General features: G+C 55.4%; 1 protein-coding gene across 2 annotated transcripts; it reads left to right on the top strand.

The window, feature by feature from the left end:
* Positions 1 to 9,354: 9,354 nt before the first annotated feature.
* DBNDD1 (dysbindin domain containing 1) lies at positions 9,355 to 17,558 on the top strand. 2 transcript variants are annotated; one of them, XM_037816001.1, is made up of 4 exons: positions 9,355 to 9,448; positions 15,261 to 15,401; positions 15,674 to 15,814; positions 16,567 to 17,558. In XM_037816001.1, the coding sequence occupies exons 3-4, from the start codon at positions 15,742 to 15,744 to the stop codon at positions 16,722 to 16,724; spliced, it is 231 nt and encodes a 76-aa protein (XP_037671929.1). In that variant the 5' UTR covers positions 9,355 to 9,448; positions 15,261 to 15,401; positions 15,674 to 15,741; the 3' UTR covers positions 16,725 to 17,558. The 2 variants fall into 2 exon arrangements, with proteins under 2 accessions (XP_037671929.1, XP_037671928.1); XM_037816000.1 differs by lacking the exon at positions 9,355 to 9,448 and adding an exon at positions 9,692 to 9,821.
* Positions 17,559 to 26,906: the final 9,348 nt, after the last annotated feature.

Raw genomic sequence — 26,906 nt, 5'->3', positions numbered from 1 at the left:
TATTCCTTTGTTTTTATTTCAATTTCAATATTTTTGCTGGTATATAGCAACAAAATAGGGTGTTTTTTTTTTATTAAATTCAGTTTTATTGAAATACATTCACACACCATACCATCATCCATGGTATACAATCCACTGTCCACAGTATGATGACATAGTTATGCGTTCATCACCACAATCTATCTCTGAACATTTTCCTTACATCAGAAAGAACCAGAACAAGAATAAAAAATAAAAGTGATAAAAGAACACCCAAATCATCCCCCTATCCCACCCCATTTGTCCTTTAGTTTTTATCCCCATTTTTCTACTCATCCATACACTAGATAAAGGGGGTGTGATCCACAAGGTCTTCACAATCACACTGTCACCCCTTGTAATCTACATTATTATATAATTGTCTTCGGGAGTCCAGACTACTGGGTTGGAGTTTGGTAGTTTCAGGTATTTACTTCTAGCTATTCCAATACATTAAAGCCTAAGAGGTGTTATCTATATAGTGCATAAGAATGTCCACCAGAGTGACCTCTCGACTCCATTTGGAATCTCTCAGCCACTGAAACTATTTCGTCTCATTTTGCATCCCCTTTTGGTCAAGAAGATACTCTCAGTCCCACGATGCCGGGTCCACATTCATCCCCGGGAGTCATATCCTGGGTTGTCAGGGAGATTTACACCCCTGGGAGTCGGGTCCCACGTAGGAGGGAGGGCAGCGAGTTCACCTGCTGAGGTGGCTCAGTTAGAGAGGGAGAGGGAGAGAGAGGGGCCACATCTGAGCAACAAAGAGGTACTCAGGGGGAGACTCTTAGGCACAATTATATGCAAGTTTAGCTTCTCCTTTGCTGTAATAAGCTTCATAAGGGCAAGTAATAGGGTGTTTTTTAATCTAACAACCACAGTACATTCATTTAGTGATTTCGTTTTAGTCTTAAAATTTATTTTGAGATAATTGCAAATTCATATACAGTTGTTAAAAATAATGCAGAGAAATAACATGAATCCTTTACTCAATTTCTCCCAATGGTAACGCCTCGCAAAACTATAAAGCAATATCAAAACCAAGATATTGACATTAATACAATCAGAATATAAAGTAATTCCATCATAAGGTGCAGCCCTCATGTTGCTTTTTTATAGCCAATCCTACCTCTGTCCTGTCCAACCTATCTGTAACCGCTGGCAACCACTAATCTGTTCTTCATTTCTATAATTTTGTCATTCAAATTAGGTTATATTGATGGAATTACACTGTATCTAAAATCTGGGAGTTTTTTTCCACCCAGGTTTCTATGTATATCAATAGTTTGTTCCTTTTTATTGTTGAGGGGTATTCTGTGGCATGTTTAACCATTCACCCATCAAAGAACATCTGAGTTATTTCTACTTACTGTCTATAATAAATAAAGCTGCTAAAGCAATCCTGTACAGGTTTTTTGGGAATATATGTCATTATTTCTCTGGGATAAATGCTCATGAGTGCAATTATTGGGTCATATGGAAGTTGCATGTTTAGCCCTTTTAAGATACAGTCAAAATGTTTTCCAAAGTGACTGTACCATTTTAATTCCCCCCAGCAATGAGTGTTCCAGTTTCTCTTCAATCTCATCAGCACTTGATATTGTCACTATCCTTATTTGAAGCCATTCTGATGCGTGTTTAGTGCTACTCCATTGTGGTTTTAGTTTGCATTTACCTAGTGTTTAAATTGGTTGAACATCTTTTTTGTGCTTACTAGTCATCTGTACATCTTCTTCAGTGAAATGTCTCTTCATATATTTTTCCCATGTTCTAACTGGATTGTTTTGTATTTTAACTGCTGAGTTTTGAAAGCTCTTTATATATTCTAGAAATTAGTTCTTTGCCAAATGTGATTTACAAATGTTTTCTTTTTCTAGGCTGTAGCTTGTCTTTACATCCTTTTCACATGATCTTTCACAGATAAAACATTACTTTTGATAAAGTCTAACTTATTAATTAAAAAAAAAAAGATACCAAGATCTTTCACGCTCCATCACCAGTTAAGAGGGCATTTCAAGTCTTTTATTTAAACTTGTGTATACTACTTAGAACAGTTAGAGGTTCCGTGTATTGTAGCCTTTAAGCACATCCCACATTCAAAATGCCATAAAAATTCCTTTGAAGTCTCAGAACCATTACTTGGATCAAGTCCATCCCCAACAAATTCTGTTTCTCCAGATGAAAAGTTTTTTGTTGTTGTTTTGTGATTTTTTTTATTTTTTTATTGTGAACTTTAACATATATATATAACAGTGATAACTTTCACCATTATCTTTTAAACAGTGAAAACAAGTGTGTCTCAGGAGGGTCACAGGAAATCCCCAAGGGCTTCTTGGGTACGGTGTCCCTGAGGCGGAGCATCTGGGGGCAGCAAGAGAGCTGATGGGAGGGGCTGAGCTCTGGCCCTGACCTCACCCAGGGCTTAATGTCACAGGTGAGGAGTGACTCCGTCCAGACGACTGCTCCGTAATAAGGACCGTCTCAAAGAATAGAAAGGTGCTGGCACTACTGGTTTTCATTTCTGTTTTGTTTTTAAAGTAATAGATTTCTTTTTAAGAGAAGTTGTAGGTTTACAGAAAAATCTTGCAGAAAACTGGATTCCCAAATACCCCCACAAACACAGTTCTCCCTATTATTGACACTTTGCATAAGTGTGGTGCCTTTGTTGCAACTGATGAAACAATATTATAATTATACTATCAACTACTGTCCATGGTTTACATTAGGGGTTACTGTGTTGTAAAATCCTGTTTTTTAAAAAATTATTTATTCTATTAACATATCTACAACCTAAAATTTACCCTTTCAACCACATTTAAATATGTAATTTAATGCCGTTAATTGCATTCACAATCTAATGCCACCGTTGCCACCATCCGTTACCATCTCTTCCATCACCCCAGACAGAACTATGTTCCGACGAAGCATAACTCCCCATTCCCTACCTCCACCCCAGCCCTAGGTAACCTGTGTTCTGGTTTCTGTTTGTGAATTTGCTTATTCTACATATTTCACATCAGTGAGATCCGGCAGTATTTGTCCTTTCTGTGTTTGGCTTATTTCACTCAACATGATGTCTTCAAAGTTTACGCACATTGTAGCATGTACCAGCACTTTACTTCTTTTTAAGGCTGAATAATATTCCATTGCATGAATGTTCTACTTTTGATTATCATCTGTCGATGGATGCGTGGGTTCCTTCTGTCTTTTGGTGACTTTGAATAATGCCGCTATGAACAATGCTGTGCAAATATCTGATCGAGACCCAGCTTTTGCTCCAAGTGCACCTGGATGTGGGATCCCAGGTCACGTGGTAATTCCATACTTAACTTTCTAAGAACCGCCAGAATGTTCTCCACCGAGGCTGCACCAGTTTACATTCCCACCGACGATGAACAAGTGTCCCTATTTTTCCACATCCTCTCCAAAATTCATTTTCCATTTTTTTGTTAGTAGCCTTTCTAGTGGGTGTGAGATGGGCCTCATCGTGGTTTTGATTAGCATTTCTCTAGTGACTGATGATGTTGAACATCTTTTTCTGTGCTTGTTGGCCATTTGTATAGCACATTTGGAGAAATTTCTATTCAAGTCTTTTGCCTATTTTTTAATTGGATTGTCTTTTTGTTATTGAGATGCAGAGTTTCTTTAAAGTCTTGTCAGATGTGTGGTTTCCAAATATTTTCTCCCATCTGTAAGTTCGCTTTTTACTTTCATGATGAAGCCTTTTGATGCACAAAAGTTTTTAATTTTTATAAAGTCCCATTTATCTACTCTTTCTTTTGTTGCTTGTGCTTTTAGTCTAAAATTTAAGAAACTAATGCACAACACAAGGTTCTGAAGATTTTTCCCTGTTTTCTTCTAGAAGTTGTATAGTTTTGGTTCTTCTACTTAGATCTTTGGTTCATTTTGAGTTCATTTTTGCTTTCTGTGTGCATTCTTTGCATACAGAGATCCAGTTTTCCCATTTGTTGAAGTGACTATTCTTTCTTCATTGAGTGGATGTAACACCCCTGTCAAAAATCAGTTGGCCACACAATGTAATTTAACTTGTATGGTCAGTTTATTCAAACAAAATAATTACATGGAACTTTGAATAGGGAGTGAAATCTGGTTGGTTTGTACAGGTTAGCGTGAAACCCTGATACATCCCAGAGTGATTTGGGCAGAGAATAAAAATGTATTTGCAAAGCCCACTTGAGGGGCTTGGGGAAAATGTGGAAACATTAAACTTCCCCACCTGGGGAATTACTGATATTCTCACAAGCATTGGGGGCTACCAATTTAGAAAGCTGAACCCTCAACCTTGGGGCTTGCCTTTATAAGGCTTGTTACTGCCAAGGAGAGGCTAAGCCTACTTAAAATTGTGCCTGAGAGTAACCCCCAGAGAACCTCTTTTGTTACTCAAATGTGGCCTCTCTCTCTGTCTCCTCGGCAGGTAAACTCTGTCTTACACCCTACATGGAACATGACTCCCAGGGGTTTAAATCTCCTTGGCAACTTGGGACATGACTCACAGGGACGAGCTTGGCTCTGGCATTGTGGGATTGAGAAAGCCTTCTTAGCCAAACGAAGGAAGAAAAATTAAACAAAAGTCTCTCAGTGGCTGAGAGACTTCAAATAGAGTCGAGAGGTCATTCTGGAAGTTATTCTTATGCTTTATATAGATATTCCTTTTTAGTTTTTAGTGTATTGGAATAGCTAGAAGAAAATACCTGAAAACTGTTGAACTGCAACCCAGTAGCCTTGATTCTTGAAGATGATTGTATAACTATACAGCTTACGCTGTGTAACCGTGTGATTGTGAAAACTTTGTGGCTCTCACTCCCTTTATCCAGTGTATGGACAGATTAGTAGAAAAATGAGGACAAAAAGCAAATGAATAATAGGGAGAAGTGGGGGGTATGGGATGTTTTGGGTGTTCTTTTTTACTTTAACATTTATTCTTATTCTTTTTTTGTGTGTGGTAATGAAAATGTTCAAAAATTGATTGTGGTGATGAATGCACAGCTATAAAATGGTACTGTGAACAATTGTATGTTTGTGAATATATCTCAATAAAACTGAATTTTTAAAAAAAGATAAAAAAATCAATTGATCAGAGATGTGAGGATTGATTTATGAACTCTCAATTCTATTCCATTGTTCTATATATCTGCTATGTCTGTATGTCTATAGAGATCTGTTCTTGCCATATTGCTCTGGCTAGAACTTCCAGTACGATGTTGAATTCCAGTGGTGACAGCGGGCATCCTTGTCTTGTTCCTGATCTTAGAAGGAAAGTTTCAGTCTTTCACAACTGAGTATAATGTTAGCTATGTGTTTTTCATTTATGGCCTTCTATTCCCAGTTTTCTATGTGTTTTTATCAAGAAGCAGTGCTGGATTTTGTCAAATGCCTTTTCTGCATCAATTGAGATGACTATGTGGTTTTTCCCCCTTCATTCTATTAACGTGGTGTATTATTTAACTTATTTTCTTATGTTGTACCACCCTTGTGAACCTGGGATAAATCCCACTTGATCATGCTGTATGATTCTTTTCACATGTTGTTGGATTCAGTTTGTTAGTATTTTGTTGAGAAGTTCTGCATCTATATTCATACAGCATATTGATCTGTAATTTTTTTCTTGTTGCATCTTTATCTGGCTTTGGTAAAATTAAGGTGGTGTTGGCCTCACAGAATGAGTTGGTAAGCGTTCCCGCCTCTTCAATCTTGTGGAAGAGTTTCAGCAGGATTGGTGTGAATTCTTGGAACGTTTGGTGAAATCCACCAGTGAGGCCATCTGTTCCCAAGCTTCTCTTTGTTTAGAGGTTTTAATTACTGATTCAGTCTCTTTACTGGTTATTTGTCTGTAGAGATCTTCTATTTTTTTCTTGAATCATGCATATTCATGTCTTTCATTAAATTTGGGAAATTTTCTGCCGTTGTTTCCTGGAATATTCCTTCTGCCCCTTGCTTTCTTTCTTCTCCCTCTGGGATCTCATAGCATGTATATTAGTGTGCTAGATGCGGTTTCACAGGCCTCCTGGGCGCCGCTTGCTCTTGTTTGTTCTTTTTTCTTTCTGCTTCTCAGCCTGAATCATTTCAATTATCTTGTCTTCCAGTTCACTGACGCTTTCTTCACCCAGTTTCAATCTCCTGTTGAAAACGTCAAGGAAGATTTTTAGTTTCCGTTATTGCGTTCTTCTACCACAGTATTTCTGTTTGTTTCCTTTTTAAAATTTCTATCTCTGTATTGAAATTCCCACATTATTTATTCATGGTTTCCTGATGTCCTCTAGCTCTTTCTCTGTGTCTCCCTTCGTCTCCCTGAGCTTATCGGGGATCATATTTTTTAAGTCCTTGTCCAGCGTGTTCACAGTCTGGTGTTGTTCGCTGATTTTTATCCTCTGCCTTTGGATGGACCATCATTTCCTGTTCTTTGTTTGTCTTGTGATCTTTTGTCACACACTGTACATTTTAATATTTTAACCTGTTGATTATGGGATTCAATCCCCAAGCTGTCTGTTCCTTAAATTTGTATCCAGCTAGTGATATGACAGATTTATTTGGGTGCTGGGAGCTAAGAAAAAAAAAAAAAATACAAAAAACACCATTCACAGTCTCTGCACCGTGCTCTGTGTGGGCTGGGGCTTCCCTCCAAGCCCAGCCCGAGGCGAGTGTGAAGCGCAGGGTCCTCTCCGAGCCTCCTGAGCCTGCGTCTCGTCCTGGGCTTGTGACCTTAGGAATCCCGAGGCCCCCTCCTCTCCCCAGGACACGGAGCTTCTCCCCATCCTGGGTGCGCCACTGTGTGACAACGCAGCTAAGCCTTTTCCCCAGGTCACTTTGACTTAGAACTTCCTTACGCTGCTTTAGCTGTTCGCAAGCCCCTTCTGTTTGCAGGGCAAGTGCTGGGAGGTCAAGACGGAGCATGTTTCCTGGTTCAGTCTTTCAGGCTTTGACGTGCAGCCACCGCAGAGTGTAAACAGGGTTATCTGCTCCCTCGGGAGAGTGGCCAGGAGACAGTGGCGCCGGGGCCCACGAGGGACCCATAAGCTTCTCCGACTGCTTTAAAAGCTTCGTTTTCTTGATTCAGCACTTGCCCAGTTCTGCAACCCTTTAACTGTTTTCCGGAGTTCTGAGGAAGACGGCTCTGCCAGGTTTTGCTAGTTGTTCCAAGTTTCTGTGGGAGACGGACTCGAGAGTCTGACACAGCCGCCTTCAGTGCTGGGTTTTAAAGAGGCAGATGAGCAAGCAATCGTGTGCGACCCTGGTGGGGTGGTGAAGAAGGGCAGGCTCATCCAAGCCTTACGGGGAGGGTGGTTCTTTGTGGAAAGCAGTTTCCGGGAACATGAGGTGGGGACAGAGAGCTCTGGTGAGGCCCCAGGTTGTCACAGACTCACCGCCCCATCCTGCACCCCTGCCCCTTGGCCTCCATTTCCACGCCTGGCCAAAGGGGTACAGGGCATTCACCTTGAGATTCCTTCCAGAGCTGGGACTCTGACAGCACATTCTGGAAACCCGCCTTTCTTGTAGAATCCATCCCTCTGAAGCAAGCGGACAGCTGCACCCACGACAGGGCGGGCGAGCAGCCAGAGGGTCTGCACCTGCCCGGACTGCGGTCACAGTCGGTCCCCTGACAAACCGTCCATCAAGTCCCGCCCTGTCTCTGGGGCGCCCGTCGCTGCTCAGGCTGCCCTTCCTGCCCTCTGACCTTCTCTGCTGAGCGCCTGCCTCCCGCACCCACTGGGGAGATGGGGGTGGAGGAACCAACCCGTGCTCGACCCCAAAGGGCTCACAGGAGCAGACAATAATAACCTCACGCTCTGGGAGCGAGACCCTGGTGGGTCCTTCCTCAGGGCCTCAGTTTCACCGCCTGTGACATGGGAGCAAGGACCAGGCATCTGGGGGGAAGCAGAGCCAGCACCCCCCAGGTGTCCATCGGCACCTGCTCGGCAGGGCGGGAGTGTCGCCGTGTGCTCACGTCCTGCCTCTCCCTGGAGGAGCTTCTCCAGATCTCTGGGAGCGCCTCTCCTGCTGGTGCCCCCTGAGGCTGCGGCCGTGGTCTCAGCCCACAGTGGGTCTCTCACCTGTCCCCTCCTGGCTCAGAGGCCACTGGGAAAGCCACTTCTGTCAGGTCGTCCCAAGCATGAGGGGCCTCGGCAGGAGCGAGGGGTGGGGGTGTTTGGGGTGAAGCACACACTGTGTTCCCAGGAACCCACCTTCTGAATACATCTGTGTCCTAGCCCCGTGCACAGGGTCCACAGACCCTCAAACTGTGGGGTGGTCTCTGCTACAGAGCTAAGGCAAGGAGCCAGCACACCCACCTGCCTGGCCTGGCTTTCCAGAACATTTTTTCTATGCACATAGTTTTTCCTTGCAAAATGGGGTCATGCTTGACAAACCATCGTGCAATTTGCTCTTCTCTCTGCTTTCCTTTCCTGGTGATGGAGGCAGACACAGGGCTGTGTCAGTGACTGCACAGTGTCCACTCAGCTGTTTGCCTAAACCGCATCATGGGACATTTAGGCTGTTCCTGGTCTTTTGTGGTTAGAAACAATGGCTCATTACATTTCTTTGCTATTAATACAGATCTTTTACTTCCTTAATAAAGCCCTAGAAGTGGGAATTGTTGAGGCAGTCCATACAAGCACCCTGACATCCTGCCCAAGGAGGGGGCCCACTCAGAGAGGATGCCTGGTTGGGGGGGTACACACATGGGTGAAGCACCCAGCCCACCTCCTGCTTTCTGTCTTCCTCTCTCCACCTCTGCCAGGCTGTGGGCCTCAGCTGGTCCTTCTCACAGCCAGATCCCGCTCTGGGCCTGCAGCCCCCAGCCTCCACCTGCTGTCTGGGCCTGTGCACAGAAGCCCTGCTCTGGAGGTGCCTTCGTGCCCCCCACCCACCCACCCACACACACACCCAGGCCTTTTCCACCTCTGGCTGGGGAGGATCTCCTCCTCTCTGATGCTTTTGTTTGTTTCATTCTCATCATAATGCAGAGTCTGGTCCAAACCCTGACCCTCTGGCTTTCTAGTGCCTGGGCTGTCCCCGGGGAGTTTACCCCTCTCTGTGTCAGTGACTCCACCTGGAAAACCAGGTCAGCAGATCGTTTCTCCTTCTTAGGGCTTAGCAGAGCCCAAGCACACAAAAAGCACTTCGCAAAGTCTCCTCGGCACCCAGGGACTGAGCCCGGCCTCCTGCAGTGCTGGGAGGCGGGACCACTGCACCCTCCACGTCACCCCCAGCCTCACTGCTAAACGCTCCTGTGGCCCCGCACCCGCAGGGCATTTATCACAACCTGCAATCCAGGCTTCTGCGAGTCCTGACTCAGGGTCTCTGTCCCCAGAGCCACCACCTGAGGGTCTCGGCATCTTCTCCAGCACCCCAGAGCCTAACGTGGTTGGCTCCCCGCACACACCTGCGGTGAATCTACCCCGGGGCTGACCAGGTGCGTCGGGGCCGGCGGCAGCAGGGCTGGGTCAGCCGGGGAGGGGCCCACGATCGAGGGGTCCGGCCGCGGGGGGCGGCGCGGGGGGCGGGGCCGGCAGGGGGCGCGCGCGGGCGGGGCGGGGCGGGGCCGCACCTGTCCCCGCGGGCGCGGAGAGGGGTGGGGGCCCCGGGTGCAGCCGCGCCCCGCCCCGCGGGCTCCTCCCAGCCGCCGCGGCCCCCGGCTGCGCCCCGATGCGCTGCGCTGGGAGCCGGCCGGAGCTCGAGTCGCCGCCGCCGCAGGGGCGCCCGGGCCGGGGTGACGCCGCCGCCGCCCGCGACCCTCCCCGGCCCCGCCGGCAGCATGGAGCCCTCGGAAGGCGCCGGCCCGGCAGGTGAGCGCGCCCCCAGGCCCCCAGGCCCCCCAAGCTGCGCCTTCCCCGCAGCGAGTCGCAGCAGCCCCCATCGGCCGCTCCCATCGCGTGTGCCCGGCCCCGAGGGTCCCCGGCCCGGGAAGCGAGGGGCTGGGGGCGTCTGCCCGAGCGGGCCTGCCGCCTCCGCGCCGGGGCTGGGGGCGCGCAGACCCGTCCCCGCCCCTCAGCCTCTGCGCCCCCGGCCCCGGCGGCCGAGCCTGGTCCGCTTGGAGGTGGGCGGCCCAGAGCTTCACCCGACACCCCCGGCCCAGCGGAGCCTGCGGGGCGCCGGGGCGCGGGGCAGGGGCGGCGGCCGGACTAGGGTCCGCCACCGCCAGGCAACCGGCCGACGCCGCTCGCGCGTCCGCTTTGTTCCTCCGGCCAGGAGCGAGGGCTGGGAGGCCGCGGGCCGGGGTCCTGGGGGTCGCGGGGCCGGGATGGGGCGCCAGGAAAGCGCGGACTCCTGATGGGCGCGCACGGGCGGAGGGGCTGGGGGAGTCCTGCGAGCGCTACTGGGCTGCGCTTGGGGTCCCGCGGAAAGCTGGGTGACCGGCCGCGGCCCCAGAGGCACACACCTGGGAGGGCGCAGGCCGCCCCTTCCTCCCACGGGTGAGCTACCGCTGAAATCCCACCGCAGGGCTTACCCCTCTGGGTCCCCCAGGCAGGGTGGTGGCTGGTGAGGGGAGAACGCCAGGAAGGCCCGGGTCTTCTCATGGAACCCTTATCTGGAAGGGTTTGAGTCGGCCGACAGCCTTGAACTTGGGGCCTGGCTAGGCCAGGCGGGAGTCAGGCCTGCGTGCCCCATCCCAGGAGGCCCCTTCCCAGGGAGCCAGCAGGAGCTGGGGGCGGGCAGCAGGCGCTGTCTGGCAGGCTGGGGACTGTCAGCCTGGGCGATGAGGTGCAGTCGGGTGTCTGGGGGGGCCCTGCCCAGTGCCCCAAGCTCCACCACACACACCCAGGGGCCAGTGGCTTTGATTTTCTTTGTCATTTGTGGGAGGGGCCCAGGCCCTTTGTGGGACTGACAGAGCCGTGACGCTGGAGCAGCTTTGTGGGGACAGGGAAGGGGGTGGGTTGGAGAGCAAAGACTGGGGTCCCTGGCAAAGAGCCCTGGTCTGAGCCTCCACATGCACAGCCGTCGGCGAAGGCGGCCCCCGCCCCGCGTCCTCGGATTTCACAAGGTCGTGCTGGCGCCTGAGGTGACCAAGCCTCATCACCTGAATTCTCTTTGGAGAGTGTGGAGCATGCACAAAAGTAGAGAAAACGATACCCTGCCAGCCACCAGCAGGCACGGCCAGCTCCCTTCCAAATCCAGGATGTTATTTCATCCATCAATATTTCAGAAATCTTCTCTAAAAGATAAAAGCTTTACAGAGTAACCTAAAAGAATTAACAGATTCTTAGTACCCTAACATATCCTGAGGAGTACCCTATTATTTGGGTTGTGTGTGCGTCTGGCTCACTAGATGCCCTCTGGGCAGGGGCAGATTTCTGAGCTGAACCAAGAAGCAATTAGAGGAGAGTCGGAACTCGTGTGGGTCGGTGCTCTCCTAAAGGGCCTGAAATGCTGCTTTTGGGAAACCAGGGTTCTAGCCCACCCCCACCTGGGCCTCTGCCACCTGGACATCTGCCCACCTGGGCCTCTGTCCACCTGGATGTTTGCAAAGGGCATGTCCCTGACCGTGGGAGCTGACCAACTGGACAGGGTGGGGGCGGGGGGCAGGTACTAAATCGAGGACAAAGATGCTGGCAAACAGGGTGGAGGGGGGCCCCACCTCTGTGACCATCTCCCCTTCCCACAATGGTCATTCACTCACTTCATTCATTCATTTGTGCGATGGGTGTCTGCAGAGCACCTTCCTTCTCCAGGCAGGGTCCCAAGGGCACAGCTGGGGACATGCGATTCTCCCCAAGTCCTCAACACAAGTGTGCTGGAAAATAGGCCAGCAGCTCACACAGACGAGACCAGTGCATTTCCATCTGCAGTCAGCCCTGGGGAAAGCCAGGCTGGAGGGCAGCACTCTCCTCCCAGGCAGGGGCTCCCCAACTCCAGCCTCCTGCGCCCGCTGGTCGGGGCAGCGGCCACCGTGCAGGGGCCACATCCTGATCCGTGCCCCTCCTGGCCTTCCAAAAACACGCCCTCACCTCTGCCCGCGGCAGGCCCAGGTCAGCCGGCCTCTCACCTGCCGGGAACGGAGCTGCTTGAACACTGCGGTGTGCGTTTTTCAGTTCTCCTGGGAATATGCCCAGGAGTGGACTTGCCAGGCCAAGTGGTCACTCTAACGGCCTGAGGGGTCACCAGCCAGGGTCCACCTGCCCCCTTCCTGGGGCTCAGGACCTGCCAGTTCTCCCTGGCACGCTCACCCAGTCTCCTATTTCAATCACGTTCTTCCAGCCAGAAGATTAGTGACCTTGACTCCTGTCCTTGGCGGTGAGTGTTGTCTGCTTCTCTCTTCTCTTCCACTGCCTGGCACAAGCCAGGGCATCTGCGCTGCCGGAGGGAGATGTGAAGGAACCAGAACGTGAGGCGTTTTCCCAGTTCAGGGTAGCAAGTTCTGTCCACCCCGAGGCGCCACTGCTGTTTCCGGGTGTTAAAACGTGGGGAGACGGTGCTTTGTCGGCCGCTGCGGCAGAGCAGCGGTGCCTGCGGGCGGGTTGGGGCACCCCGTGGCCACAGCGTTTATGATGAGGAAGAGTGGTGTTCCCAGGCCCCGCTGCTCCCCAAAGCGAGACCGGGGGGGTCCCACATCTCACATGCGGGGAGAGAGGTTTCTGTGGGTCGGCAGCGTCCGAGCCTCGTGCTTCCTGCACACGTGTAGGCCCCGACCCGCGGGGCTCACAGCCCCTCACCGGCGTCTCCCAGCTCACTCGGAGCAGCAGCCGGAGGACCGCTGCCCCCTGCTCAGCCCCGCTGCTCCCTGAGGCTCCCCCCACCCCAGGGCCTCTGCACCTGCTGCTCCCTTTCTGGGGCCTCTCTCCCTCCTTCAGACCCCCTCTCAGTGTCTCCTCAGTCCTCCCTGAACCCCAAAATGGGAAACTGGCCTTCACACCCCAGCACTGCCCACCCCTCAGTGGGTGGGATCTTTGTCTATTTTATTCAGGCCCCAGGAAGGCTGGATGGATGGACGGACGGAATGATGGATGGACGGATGGATGGAAGGACAGACGGATGGATGGGTAGGCCGACAGATGGACAAACGGATGGATAAACGGATGGATGGAAAGGTGGATGGATGGATGGACAAGTGAACAGATAGATGGGCAGATGGATGGATGGATGATGATGGTGTCTTTTGTCTTGTGAGCAGAAACCCCACCTCTGTCCTGCCTTCATCCAAGTCAGGGTCCAGGGAAACTTCACCAACTTCCTCGTGGGTGGGTGCCAAACCAGGACCCTTTCCTCCCTCCACTGGGCCGTGACCTCAGATGGAGGTGGGGGTAGGCTGGGGGACCTGGCCCAGTGGACCTGAGCTGTGGGCCTGGGTAGTTTTCTCAGTGTCCGAGGCCCCACCTCAGCCATGAGGATGGCATCAGGTGATAAATGCAGCGTGCAGAGAAACTGCTAGAAAACCATGAGCATGATCAGAGTATCGCCGTGAACCCTGTTTCCCAGAGGAGGCCCCTGCAGAGCTGCCTTTGCCCCAGGTGTCTGGGTTTGGAGGATGGTCAAGGGGAGTGGGCAGCCCTCAGGAGGGGAGGGGGCCATGGACTGAGGGCTGCCCCAGGGCCTCCCGCTCCAGGGTAAGGGTGCTGTGGGGGACCTAGCCTGGCCTGGGACCCCAGGAGGTGGCAGAAAGGGCCTTCCTCTGCTGGGGCCCGGGGAGGTGGGCGGGCAGGTGGGTTTGGGCTCCACCAGGCCGCCTCAGTCTCCCCCACCCCCACCCACACTGCCCTCTCATGGCTGTGGTACAGGGACTGAAAGGAAGCACAGACCCCAGCCTTGTGGGTGAGACAGAGTCTCCGGTCTCGTATCCCCTCCCCTGAGGGCTGAGTGCTGGACACCGCCCTGCCCTGGCCACACATCCATTTTTGGGTGACTCAGCTGAGGCCTCGGGGCTGTGGCGAGGATGGACAGCATCCCCTCCTGGTGGGGCAGACCCTGCTCGCCTGCTTGTGCTCTCTGCATGCAAAGATGCCCTTGCCAGCTGGGGGAGCAGCCAGGATGCCCGTGAGTGCCCCTCTTCCAGCCTGGCGTCCTCCGGCCGCTGGAACCAGCCTGTGATGACACCGGGCAGCTGTATCGGACCCCTGTGTAGGAGCTCCGGCCAGGGGCAAGTGGGGGCCGGGTCAGGCCTCGGGGTGCCCGTAGGCAGAGCCCTGACAGCCCACCAGCCAGCAGGACCCTCCACTCTGCCCCTCGGCCTTGGGGCCCCCAAGGGGAGCCCAGGGTGGCCCTGCCGGCTCCAGGGTGCACTGATTCATCTTCCTCCTTGCTCAGCCGGGGAAGGGAGTGAGGGCTCAGATGTGGCCGCCGCGTCCCCTGCTCCCAGCCGGCAGCTGTCGCCAGGAAGCCCAGCAGACGTGCCTCTAGCTGCTCTGATCGTCTCGTCCTCACCCAGCATCTTCCAGCGCTCAGGGCCAGGGCTACTAAAAATACCCCGTGCGCCCTACACATTCACCCCACACCCTCGGGAGGAGTTGCACTTGGGGGGCACGGCATGGCCCCTCCAGTCCCTGCAGGAGAGACAGGGAACGCTGTGTGACCCCAGCCCACTTGGAGGTCTCAGCCCAGCACATTCTTTCGTTCTGCCCCTTTCCACTGTGGGCCCCAAATGTGTGTGTGTGTGGGGGGCACAGACAAGGTCAGTGAGGCCCCTCCCGTGATGCACCTCTGACCCCACGAAGGGAGTTGGGGTGTCTGGGGGAGGGGATCCAGGGAGAGGCCCAGTGGGGCGCAGGGTCGCGGTGGGAATGAGGGGGACGTGGGGGGCCTGGTGGGGGAGTCCTGGAGGTGGAGAGGGGCGGGGATGGGTCAGGGTCTGAGGGGGGGACCCATGACTCTGGCTTCTGATGAAGGAATTGCCCATGAACAGGCAATTGCCATGAATTGGGCAGGGGGCTGCAGGGCTGTGGGGGGAGAGGGGAACTGGAGGGAGGGGAGGAGGCGAGGTAATATTTTTTTACAACAAGAATGTATTATTTTAATTCAAATTCAACAAGAAAGGTTTTTAAAGGAAAAGTCAGGCTGCACAATAAGGGACGGGGGCACTTTAACCTTTAGGAGAGAGACGAGCCGGGCGCAGGGACCGCCCCAGGAGGGCCAGGGGCCGGAGCAGGTGACCGGTGGGCGGCTGGAGAGGGGCTGCCTGTGCGCGAGGGGTCCTGTTGGCTCCTGGGGTGGCACCGGGAGTGCCACAGCAGGCCCTGGTTGGGGACAGGGAGGTGCTGGACCGTCTCCGAGGTGCGCTGTGTCTCTGGCCCCAGAGCACGCTGAGGAGGTGGAGGTGCCACAGACTGCCCTGGGGGTCCTGGCCCACGGGCCGGAGGACAGCTGCCACACACCCGTGGCTGAGGAGGAGGTGGGCATCCCAGCCCCGGGGCTGCTGCAGGTCACGGAGAGGAGGCGTAAGTACGGCCCCTGCCCAGCGCGTGCTGCAGGGCCACGGAGGCGGGCTCTGCACGGGGTGGGAAGGGGAGGCCTGGGGCAAAGCTGGGTTCAGGTCTGTTAAAGGGGGACCCCGGAATGCTCTTTAGTCTGGAGGGTCATCTGACCATGCAGCGCTTTGCGGAAAGTTCCAGACCACCTGGAGGCCTTGTGGGAGTGGGCTGTGCTCTTTCCCAGCCTTGAGGGGAAGGGTCTGGGCTGATGGTGCCCCCTGGCCCCTGCCCATCCCCAGAGCCGCTGAGCAGCGTGTCCTCCCTGGAGGTCCATTTCGACCTGCTGGACCTCACCGAGCTGACCGACATGTCCGACCAGGAGCTGGCGGAGGTCTTCGCTGACTCGGATGACGAGAACGTTGCCAGCGAGTCCCCGGCAGGTGAGGGGCTGGTGTGGGGCAGGGGCTGAGGCCGGCTGGGAACCCCAAAGGGCAGCAAGGGCAGTTGTGGGTCACAGTCCCCAAACACCGCCCCCCACAAACCCCCATTTTTGAGAACTCCTCACCTCAGATGTGTCCTTTAAGAAGTATTGGTCACTGCTGCACCATCTCCAACACCGTTTCTGCGTTCTTGGTGCCTCTGATCCAACTCTAAGGCACCTTCTCTGTCAGGGCCACCCTCCTCAACAGCAAAAGGCCAAAGTCCCATCTGAAGGTGGAATTTACTGACTGAATTTACATCGCAAGTTAGGCACCAAGTTGGGGGTGGGAGCCTTGCCCCTCCTGCCAGCTCAGCCTCCACTGAAGCCACTGCCCTGACTCGGTTTCCCCTTCTGTTCCCCTGAGTGCCCACCCCCATCCGCACAGGGCCTGCCTGGGCCCTGGCACCGAGCCCACCCAGGGGTTGTTTCCGCCCCTGCTCATGGCCAGGACAAGCCACTGCCCAAGTCCCAGGGCTCCCACCAGCATGAGGGGCTCTGGGGGAAGCTTGGGGCCCCGCTGGGGGCCTGGGGTCACAGTCTGGGAATATCACGGGTCAGCTGCACACACCTCGGCCCCCGGCACCACTGTCCGGGGCCCCAGCAGTCTCCCGGAGGCAGGACACACACACACACGCTCATGCACACGTGTTCACACACACTCCGTCACCGCACGGTCGGCCGCTGAGCTGACCCCCTTCATGCCCCCCGCAGGCCTGCACCCGCTGCCCCGGCCTGGCTGCCTGCGCTCCCCCTCCTGGACCCGGGCCAGGGCCGCGCAGAGCCGGGAGAAGCTGCCCCTGGCCGACCCGGAGCGGCAGGCCGTGCTCGTGGACACTTTCCCTGCTGTGGAGAGGCCCGAGGAACAGTAGGCGCCTTGTCCACCAGGGCCCCTGGGGCCAAGGCCAGAGCCTGGCGACACCCCCGGGACGGCCTGACCGCAGCCCTGGGTCAGAAACGCTGCCGCCTGGGAGCCCACGACCAGGAAGATGGGGCTGTCGGCTCTGCCTTCCGGGAAGTCCTGCCTGCCGGACGGGAGCGTGTGTGTCCGTGATTCCTGGCGAGCTCAGGGTGCAGGGACCAAGCCAGGGAACCCATTCTGCACACGGGGACGTGAATCTCCGTGGAGCTACCGTAGCGTCTTCCTCGTGTCGTGACTGACCAAGGGCATCTCAGTGGACAGAGGGCTGCACTCACAGACCCTCCACACCCAGTGATGTGGGGCTCCACTCTGGGTTCGAGTCTTCCCCCTTCCTGCTGCCCCAGGTGGTGCCGTCGATCACCGGGTCCCTGTTTGCCCCCCGAGGGTCCATCTCCTATTAGCTCAGAACACCAAAAATTGCCACCACTGCCTCAGAACTCAGCACTGCCTCCCCGACTGCTTTGGGGGGTAGGGGCTGGGGGTCCCCTCGCCCTGGGCCTGGGACAGAGGCGCGCACGCTTCTGTTCTCCGCATTCGCACTGGCTGCACCCCCACCCGCAGCCCATCACACGCACCTGTGCACGCACACACCTGTATGTCTTGTCACAGGCTGCCCTGTGTCCACCGTGGGTCTGTGTTCGAGGAGGGTGAGGGAGGCCCCACAGGGGATGTGGGGGGACCTGGGCACAGACCCTTCCCCTCAACTTATGGACCGGCTTAGCTGCTCCCTGTGCTGCTTTTTGCGTGCTGAGGGGCAGGTCTGACAGCAAGTTAAAGAATGGTTTTCAAATGGAAGTTTAAGTCTGCTTTTATTCCCCAAGCCAATCTGCCCTGCCCATCCCCACTTAACTGCCTCTGGGACAGGAAAACGGGCTCCTGGGGGAGAAACGCCCCAAGCACAGCCTGGACCCCCCTGGACCAGCCCCCCACCCCGACGGTGCTTCCTCCCAGCACAGGGGCACCAGGCTGAGGCGAACCCTGTCCCCACTCGGGTCACATTCGGGGGCGAACACCCTGATTTCGGTCCCCAAGTCACATGAAATGAATTAGGGAGTGGGGACGGTGCCCTGTTTTGGCGGCCCAGGTCCTGCCTTCCCGACGCAGGGCCCCGTGAAGGGGCAGCCGCACCCCTCCCCTCGGGCTGGCCGTGGACATTGGAGGGGAAGCAGTTAGTCCGTCCAACTGGTTTCCTGCTTTGGCCCAGACAGCAAAGGGCCAGACCCCAGGAGCATCTCAGCCAGTCGCCTGAGCCGGGGGTCTGACGCAGAGCTGGGGCCCCAGGACGTGTGCAGAGGGAGGTGGGCAGCACAGAAGGCAGGTGGATGGCGGCTGCGGGCCTGCTCAGACAAGGGCAGCCAGCCCGGCCTCCCACCTGCAGGTCCTGGGGCACACACCGGGGCCAGATGGGTGGGCTGCCAAGCTGCCACTTGACTGTGGTGAGGGGTGGGGGCCCCCAGCCCCAGGGAAGTTCAGGGCACAGGGTGGGGCAGGGGCAGAGGGGACAGCCAGGTACAGCCGAGGCGCTGACAGACAGACGGAAGAACAGAAAGGAGAAGGCGGCAGCTGAATCCCAAAGCAGAGGGGCTGGTGGCCCTGGGGTCGCTCGGCCTGTTGGAGGTGATGCCACCCCAGGTTGGGGTGAGAGGCCAAGGCAGGGGCTCTCCAGGGTGTCCTCAGGGACCAGCCAGGTTGGCCATGGGCAGCCCCATGGCTGAGCCCCAGGAAAGAAGCTCCCCCAGGGAGACAGCAGAGAAAGTTCCAATCATGGTCGCACATGGGCCCACTCGGCACCTCCTTCTGCAGAGACAGAGAGCAGAGACCAGGGAGAGAACCGCAGGAGGTCGGTCCCGCTTCAGGCCGAGTGCGGCTCCCCTCACAGGGTCCCGCAGCAGATGGCACCCACCTCCTGTGGCCCTACTCCCAGAGGCCACCTAGATATGCAGCTGGACAGAGAGCGAACTCCAGATCTGCCCCGAGGAAGCATTCCCATCTCCGACCCCCCACCCCACCCCTACTGCAGCCCCCAGCCCCTCCCAGTGGGAAGATGCCTGGTGTCCTCGGTGACAGCCCTTCCCTCCCACCCCCCAGCGACCCCTGCACCCTAGTGGGGGGAGGTGCTGGCGGCTCTGCCAGATGCTGGGACATCAAAGGGCCCTTCTTGGGGGCTAGAAACGCCCCTGACGGGGGAACCTCAACAGGATCCCAAGCTGCTCAGCTAATCCGGGTTTGGAGAGGTTGCCACACTTGTTCAGCATTGGAGATTTTAACAATTCAATAATGTACATTTTACACACAGCAAGAGTTGAAGGTGCTTGTCCCAAAATTGGAAACTGTTTTGAGTCTCGGAGGCAAGTATAACAAACAGTTTGGAAAATTTAGGGCAAAGTTCCCGCATCTGGGGTTGGGCCACACCCTGAGAGGAGAGGCGGGCGGGATGGCGGGGAGGGGGCAGCCTCAGGCCCCGGCATCCACCACCCCCAGCGGCGAGTGGGCGGGGCAGGCTCCTCAGCCCCGCTCTGCACAGGGGCCGCTCCAGGGGCAGCTCAGCGCCCGAAGCCCCTTGGTCCTTCCATCTGGCACGGCGCCCTCGGGCGTGGGCGGTCCCAGCACAGAGGGGCGGGTCCCTCACCACACTCCAGGGACGAGAAAAGGGGAAGGCGCTTCCGTCCCAGGCATCACAACAGGCACAGCTGGGCTTCCTTTTCCATCTGGAAGCTTCCTGACCCTTGGAGGAGGTTAGAAGGTGGTGTGGGTGCAGCACCAAATCCAGGGGCTGGACCTTCACCTCCCCCAGCACCCCTGGGCCCTGCGGCCTGCAGACCCTCCCTCGGCAGCCAGTTCAGCCCAGGACCCCTCCTGGGTTCTCACAAAGGGGTCCTGGGGGGACACACCCTGGTCAGGGCCCAATCCCGAGGAGCCTGCTGCCATCACACTCACGGTAGGTGCCCTGGCCCAAGTGTGAGACCCAGATCCAGGTGTGCAGCCCGGTCCCAGGTGTGCGGCTCGGATCCAGGTGTGCGGCCCGGTCCCAGGTGTGAGACCCGGATCCAGGTGTGCGGCCCAGTCCCAGGTGTGAGGCCGGATCCAGGTGTGCGGCCTGGTCCCAGCTAGGCCTCCCATTTGGGTTTCCTTTGTAATGACAGGAGGGTTTTCTACCAATCCGAATGGTTATTTAAAACACTCCTAAATCCCCAGATTACTTGCTTACACCTCCGTTTTCTAACCATACAACCTCACCGAGAGCGCCATGTCCTTGTGCCGGGCCTAAGGCGGCCTTTGAGCAGTTCCCAGATAACCCACATCACACTTCCCCAAGAGGGGGCCTGCCAGGGACACCTGCGATCCTGTTCCCGCCAATCCACTGCCTCCAAACTTGCTCCTACTTCCGCGGAAGGCCAGACCCTTCCCCCAGGAGCCGCCTCCCAGGGAAGCCAAGGGGCCTGTGGTCTCTCAGGCTGAGCCTGCCTGCGCCCACGTCTACCTCCAGGAACAGGTGCAGGTTTCTCCGAGGCCCCTGCTCGGCCACCCCTCTGCCTGGCTGTGGCTGAACCCTCGGCCCCGTCTCCGGAAGGGCATGTTTTGGGAACAGCAAACCCCTATGGGCTCAAGGGCCTTATCTAAGACGCCCATTGGCAGTATCAGCTATTTTAACCTGTTCTCCAGTGATGCTGGCAGTTGCTTTGCACAGGGTCTGGGTGAGTGTGGAAATGCCCATCCTGGTTGGCAGGGTGGGGTGTGGCTGAGTGCTCTGGCCAGGCAGGCGCCACACAGGACCCTCCTGCAGGGACCCCTACCCCCTGCGCAGGTTTCTCCACACTCTCCAGGGATATGTCCTCCAGGCTGCCAGGGCCTCCACAAGCTCCTCACAGGTGGACTTACCTGCAAAGGGCTGGGCCCACAGCTGCACCATGTCGGCCTTCTCGAGGACTCACTTGCCCACCTGGAATCCTAACTGGCCATTGGCCCCAGATGTACCTCTCCCCAGGACACAGACGTCTCAGTTACCACAAGGCGTCGACGAGGAGAGCATGGCAGCCCTGCAGCGAAGGCCCAAACCTGAGCAGTTCTGCAGCAGCGGGTGCAGCCTGACCCTGGCCTGACCTGGTGACCCAGGCTGTGTCCCCACTCACCTTCACCTGCTCCCTGCGTCACGTCAGGAGGTGCAGGGCCATTTGCGGGCAGAGCTGATGAGCTTCGCACCTCCTCATCGATGGCCGGGCTGCCACCTCACATTACAGCTTCTCCACCAGGGTCTCACCTTGTCGGGGAAGGTTGAACGACACCTGGCCCACCTTCTCACTCATCCCAAACCAGGCAAACTGGAAGTGGGCAGACAGCCCCAGGTGAGCCTGCACCCGAGACATCAGCACCAGGGGACACCTGAGCACCCCGTACCTGTGCACCCCGTACCTGTATACCCCGTACCTGTGCACCCCATACCTGTACACCCCGTACCTGTACATGTGCCTGTACACCCCATACCTGTACACGTGCCTGTACACCCCGTACCTGTACACCCCGTGCCTGTACACCCCGTACCTGTACACCCCGTGCCTGTACACCCCGTACCTGTACATCCTGTACCTGAGCACCCCGTGTACCCTGTACCTGTGCACTCCGTACCTGTACACCCCGTACCTGTACACCCCATACCTGTATACCCCATACCTGTATACCCCGTACCAGTGCACCCCCTGCCTGTGCACCCCATACCTGTATACCCCATACCTGTACACCCCATACCTGTACACCGCCTGCCTGTGCACCCCGTACCTGTACACCCCGTACCTGTACACCTCATACCTGTACACCCCCCGCCTGTGCACCCCATGCCTGTGCACCCCATACCTGTACACCCCGTGCCTGTGCACCCCGTGCCTGTACACCCCGTACCTGTACACCTCGTACCTGTACACCCCCTGCCTGTGCACCCTGTGCCTGTGCACCCCGTACCTGTACACCCCATACCTGTACACCTCGTACCTGTACACCCCCTGCCTGTGCACCCTGTACCTGTGCACCCCGTACCTGTACACCCCGTGCCTGTGCACCCCGTGCCTGTACACCCCGTACCTGTACACCTCGTACCTGTACACCCCCTGCCTGTGCACCCTGTGCCTGTGCACCCCGTACCTGTACACCCCATACCTGTACACCTCGTACCTGTACACCCCCTGCCTGTACACCCCGTACCTGTACACCTCGTACCTGTACACCCCCTGCCTGTGCACCCTGTGCCTGTGCACCCCGTACCTGTGCACCCCCTGCCTGTGCACCCCGTACCTGTACACCCTGTACCTGTATACCCCCTGCCTGTGCACGCCGTACCTGTATACCCCGTGCCTGTATACCCTGTACCAGTGCACCCCCTGCCTGTGCACCCCATACCTGTATACCCGTACCAGTGCACCCCGTACCTGTACACCCCGTACCTGTGCACCCCGTACCTGTACACCCCTGCCTGTGCACCCCGTACCCGTGCACCGTATACCTGTGTGTAGCCATTCTGGGTGACTTTCTTCAGACATCCTGAGCACCTCTGGTGACCCGTCCAAAAAAGAGCTGTTGCTCCTTGGGCAGGTCCGGGCACAGCCAAGCCCCTTTCTTCGGGGGATGATCAACACCTGCAAGACATGCAACACTGTCCTGAAAGGAGTCACCCCCACGCTGTCTCCCACCACCTCCCTGCGACTCCCTCTGGGTGCCCCAGACCCAGCCACCTTCCCCTTTCTGTAGCAAGTGGGAGAGAAAATGCCCCTGGACCAGGATGCTCGGAGGCTCTGCGGGCAGGTGAACGTGGAAGCCACTGCCTCCCAGCCCAGCCCACGGGCCCTGTGAGGTCAGCTGGGCAGTGCCTGAGCCCCACTCAGGACCGACACAGCTCTGCCTTCCACCCTCTCCCCGGAGTCTTCTGACAGATTCTACACCAGCTGGTTCTGTGAAAAGCAAACACACCGCCGCTTTGCATCGTATCCCACAGGTCAGCATGCAGATGGCAGGGGTTCTGACCATCAGGAAGGCATCCGCGTGCTCCAGGAACCAACCACCACCGACACCCGCCCTCGTGGAAGGCTACGGCCATCTTCTCACCAGGCTGCAGGACCTGTGCCTTCTTCTCAAGGCCTGGAGAGCACCTTCCAAGGAGGCTGAGGTCGGGGAGAACGGGCTTCAGGCCCGTCTGCGGCTGGTGGGGTGGGCACCAAGCCACGCCTTGCTCTCCAGCCCCCGTGCGGTCAGGGCAGGTGCCAGCCTTGGCTGCATACCTGCCCGGGCCTCCCCAAGGCTGGGGCCCATCCCTGCCGCGAGTCTGCGGAGCTGGAGCAGGGGGGCCAGGGCAGCCCTCCCCAAGCGGAAGGGCAAGCACCAACTCTGTCTCCGGAATAGCAGCGCCCGCCCAAGGGAGCCCGAGCATCAAGCACCTCCTCAGCGAAGAAGCCTCCTCTACCTTCATCAGCTTCTGACCCTCCCCATACCCTCCAGGGCCCGGGAAATTCCACGCCTTTGAGGTTCTAACTGCAGCTCCCAGAAGGAAGGGGAAACTGCTGGCGAGTTCTGGTTTGGAAATCTGGCTCTAGTTCCTGTCCTAAAGGGGACGCTGGAGCCCTAGGGAGTGTTCACGGGTCAGCGGGCAGGGCAGGGCAGTCAGAGCTCACCGCCGACAGCCCTCTCGATGGCCTGCTCAGGGGACGCAGAACTCAGACGGCGGGCGGCCCTCAGGCCACGTCCTTGCAGACATTGGGAATATCAGCATGTGACCTGGAGAGGAGAACAGTAGGAAGCTGGTGGTCCTGATGAGTTTCATGGCTGGCAAACCTCCAGCAGAGAGAACAGGTCTAAACCTCAGCAAAGGATTTGATGGAAACAGAACTGCCCATAATAACTTTATTGAGGTGTAACTTATGTAACATAAAATCCATCCATTTTAAGTGTACAATTCAATGATCTTTAGTAAATTTACCAAGCTGGGCAACCACAAGAACAACCTAGTGTCAGAACATTTCCGTCACCCCAATGAGATGCCCCAAGCTCCTTTGCTTCCATTCTCACCCCCGGCCAAACACCAATCTTCTGTCTATGGATTTGCTCGTTCTGGCCTCTCTTATGCATGGAATCCTACCACATGTAGCCTTTAGCATCTGGCTTCTTTCAGGTAGCATCATGTTTTCAAGATTTTGTAGTATGTATCATCACTTCCTTCCTTTTTATGGATGAGTTACTATTCCAGTGCATTAACATGTCATACTCTGTTCATAAATCAGTCTGCTGGCAGACATTTCGCTGTTTCCATCTTCCAGCCCTCATGAATGACGCAGCTTTACATTTAGGCACAAGCCTTCGTGTGGTTGTATATTTTCAATTCCCCTCAATTGTACCTAGAAGTGGAGCTGCTGAATCGTAGGCGAATTCTAGGTCTAACTTTTTAAGCAATTGCCAAACTGTTTTCCACAACAGCTGCAACATTTTACATTCCCACCAGCATTATACAGAGGCTCCTATTTTTCCACATCTTCACCAAAAATTGTTTTGTCTTTTTGATTATAAACATCCTAGTGGGTGTGAAGTGGTATCTCACTGTGGTTTGGGTTTGCATTTCCCTAATGATTAAAGATTTTGAGCTTCACGTGCTTGTCAGCCTTCTGTGTATCTTCTTTGGGGACATGCCTTCAGGTACTCTACCTATTTTTCTTTTTAATTGGGTTGTTTATCTTTTTGTTCTTGAGATATAAGAATTCTTTATTTACTCTGGATACTATACCTTATCATATATATGATTCGCAAATATTTTCTCCCAGTCTGCGGATTATCTTTTCACTTTCCTGATAGTGTCCTTTGATACACAAAAATTTTTAATTTTGACGAAACCCAGTTATTTATTTTTTCTTTTTGTTACTTATGCTTTTGGTGTCATATTTATGAAATGAAACCATTGCCAAATCAAAGTCATGATGATTTACCCTATGTTTTCTATCCAGTTGTGAGACGCTGTTGACGGCAGCTTGTCCGGGACCAGTGCCCGGGGTTTCTGCCGGGGGCTGTCACACACCGAGACTCCCGGTGTGTGGAGGAGGGAAGCAGGGGTTCAGCGCAGACCACAGCGTTGGCTTCAGGAGCCACCCCCACCACTCCCCCAGCCCCCGTTCCCGGACACCTGCTGCGCAAGGCCGCGAGACTTTCCAAGGCCTTCTCCGTGCCTGGAGCCTCCAGTAGTCCTCGTCCTCACAGCTGCGTCCTGACAGCTCACGCCTGGGGCTGGGCTGGCGGGAGAGGGAAGTGCAGCCTCCTCTTACCCTCCCCACTGCCGGGCAACCCTGCTCTCCCCCTGCAGCTCCTCACCTGCCCCTGCGCACCCGGGACCAGCGCACTTTAGCAGTGGAGCGGCAGCATGTGGCCTCAGCGGCTGGCAGGAGCAGGGCGGGTCTGAGCCCTGGGAGCCAGGCTGTGGGGCTCCCCACCAGTCGAGGAAAGGCCACAGAGCCCTGTCTGTGCGTGTCCGCCAGTGGAGACACGTCTCCCCTGCAAGTGCCTTGGGAACAGTGGTGGCTGAGGGACAGACGTCTGTGACGACAGCGATAGGGGCGCCGCCTGGTTCCTCTCCACAAAGGCAGAGGGGCAGGGTGGGTGGAGCAGCAGGAAACGGGCATTTCAGATCCGCCCTGGGAGGGCACCTGCCCAACACCAGCTCCCTCCGTGTCCCCATCTGTAAGAGAAGAAAAAGCCATGCGTGGGCCGTGGAGCGAGCAGAAGGAAAAGCCGGAGCCAGTCCAGGCCTGACCCACAACGGGCAGTGACTGTAGACAAACAGGGTTAGGTGTGCAGGAGGCCACAGCACGGTGGATTCCGCTGTCAGGGCTGGGGAGAGGAGAGTGAGCACTGGCAGCACCTGCGTTTCTGTCAGGGTTCAGCTCCTCCACCACAGCGTGGGGCCAGCCGCCACCAAACGCCCGGACGTCAGACCCGGCCCTCCTGAGGCCTGGCCACTGCGACCACCAGCTCCACGTTGGGAACCGCAGCTTGTCTTGGGCACTAAGCTTTGGTCTCTGTGAACCCTTTGCCCAGGAGCTCGGTTGGGTCATTAACTGTGTGTTTGGAGGAGCTTTTGATGGGGATCCTGAAGCGATTAACTTGACACCTTGAAGAGTGGGGGTGCACAAGTGTGAGAAGCCATGGGGGCAGGTGTCCTGGCAGCCTGGCCGTCCCCTCTTTGGGAACCATAGATGTTGTCGGTCCTTCAGGAATACAGGTGGGAGTAGCGTAACAAGCTTGTTTTCTGCAGCTTGTATTTTTTGTACAGTACTCCACAAACTTAATGGACACTTTAGAAGGGAAGCCACCATCAGTCTTCCTTACCCATTCTGAGTCATATCCCTATTTGTTAGAAACTTCAGTCCCGCCTTGACCTTGCCTTGACCTTGCCTTGCTGCAGGCTCGGCCCTCGTCTTTCTTGTCGTTGAGTGGCATGGTCCTGGGAATGCAAATAAGTTAAATACTGTCCAAAGGCAGTGCTGTTAGGAAGATGCTTTACTGTGTCCTGGAGCCACGTTAGTGAGCTCCAGCTTTGCTGCGTTAAGTGCGGCCATGGCCTGGGCGTCCCCTGGAACCCCAGGCTGTCCTTGCTTCGGAAGGCCCCTGGCGTGTCCTCTGGCTTCTGTGACATCAGCTCAGCCAGTTGTTTGTTTTATTCTTTTTCTTTTTAGGCCCCTGACATCAAAGGCAGGGCCACCAGCTTCAGCGTCCACCTGCAGCCACTGAAGGTTGATGGAGCCGCAGGAAGCTGGCCGCTCCCTCCAGGCTTCACGGGAGTGTCCACTGGGAGCGCCCGCCTGCCCGGGGCAGCAGCCCTGCACATCACACGGGTTAAACTGTTCATGGCTGGAAGGTGGTCACTGGTTGCGTCCTTTGGCTCCAGCAAGTGCTCACCCTTCTCTTCAGAACTTTGACTGTGTTGAGACATTTTAAAAGTCTCAGAGATGAGTTTTCTTAACCTAAAAAGCTAATTTTTACTAACGTGAGTTTCTGTTTCAGTTCTTGTTACACTTACCAAGTCTTTCTTACTGCAGAGAACCCAAGTAATGTCTGCAGTGGTGCTGAGGTGAAAACACTTGTTGCGGTTTCTAGAGCTCCCAACTACATT

The sequence above is a fragment of the Choloepus didactylus genome, chromosome 22 (assembly GCF_015220235.1).
Source record: "Choloepus didactylus isolate mChoDid1 chromosome 22, mChoDid1.pri, whole genome shotgun sequence".
NCBI classification, from domain to species: Eukaryota; Metazoa; Chordata; class Mammalia; order Pilosa; family Megalonychidae; genus Choloepus; species Choloepus didactylus.
The sequence above is the reverse complement of the archived record's forward strand: the minus strand, read 5'-3'. Positions and strand labels throughout refer to the sequence as shown.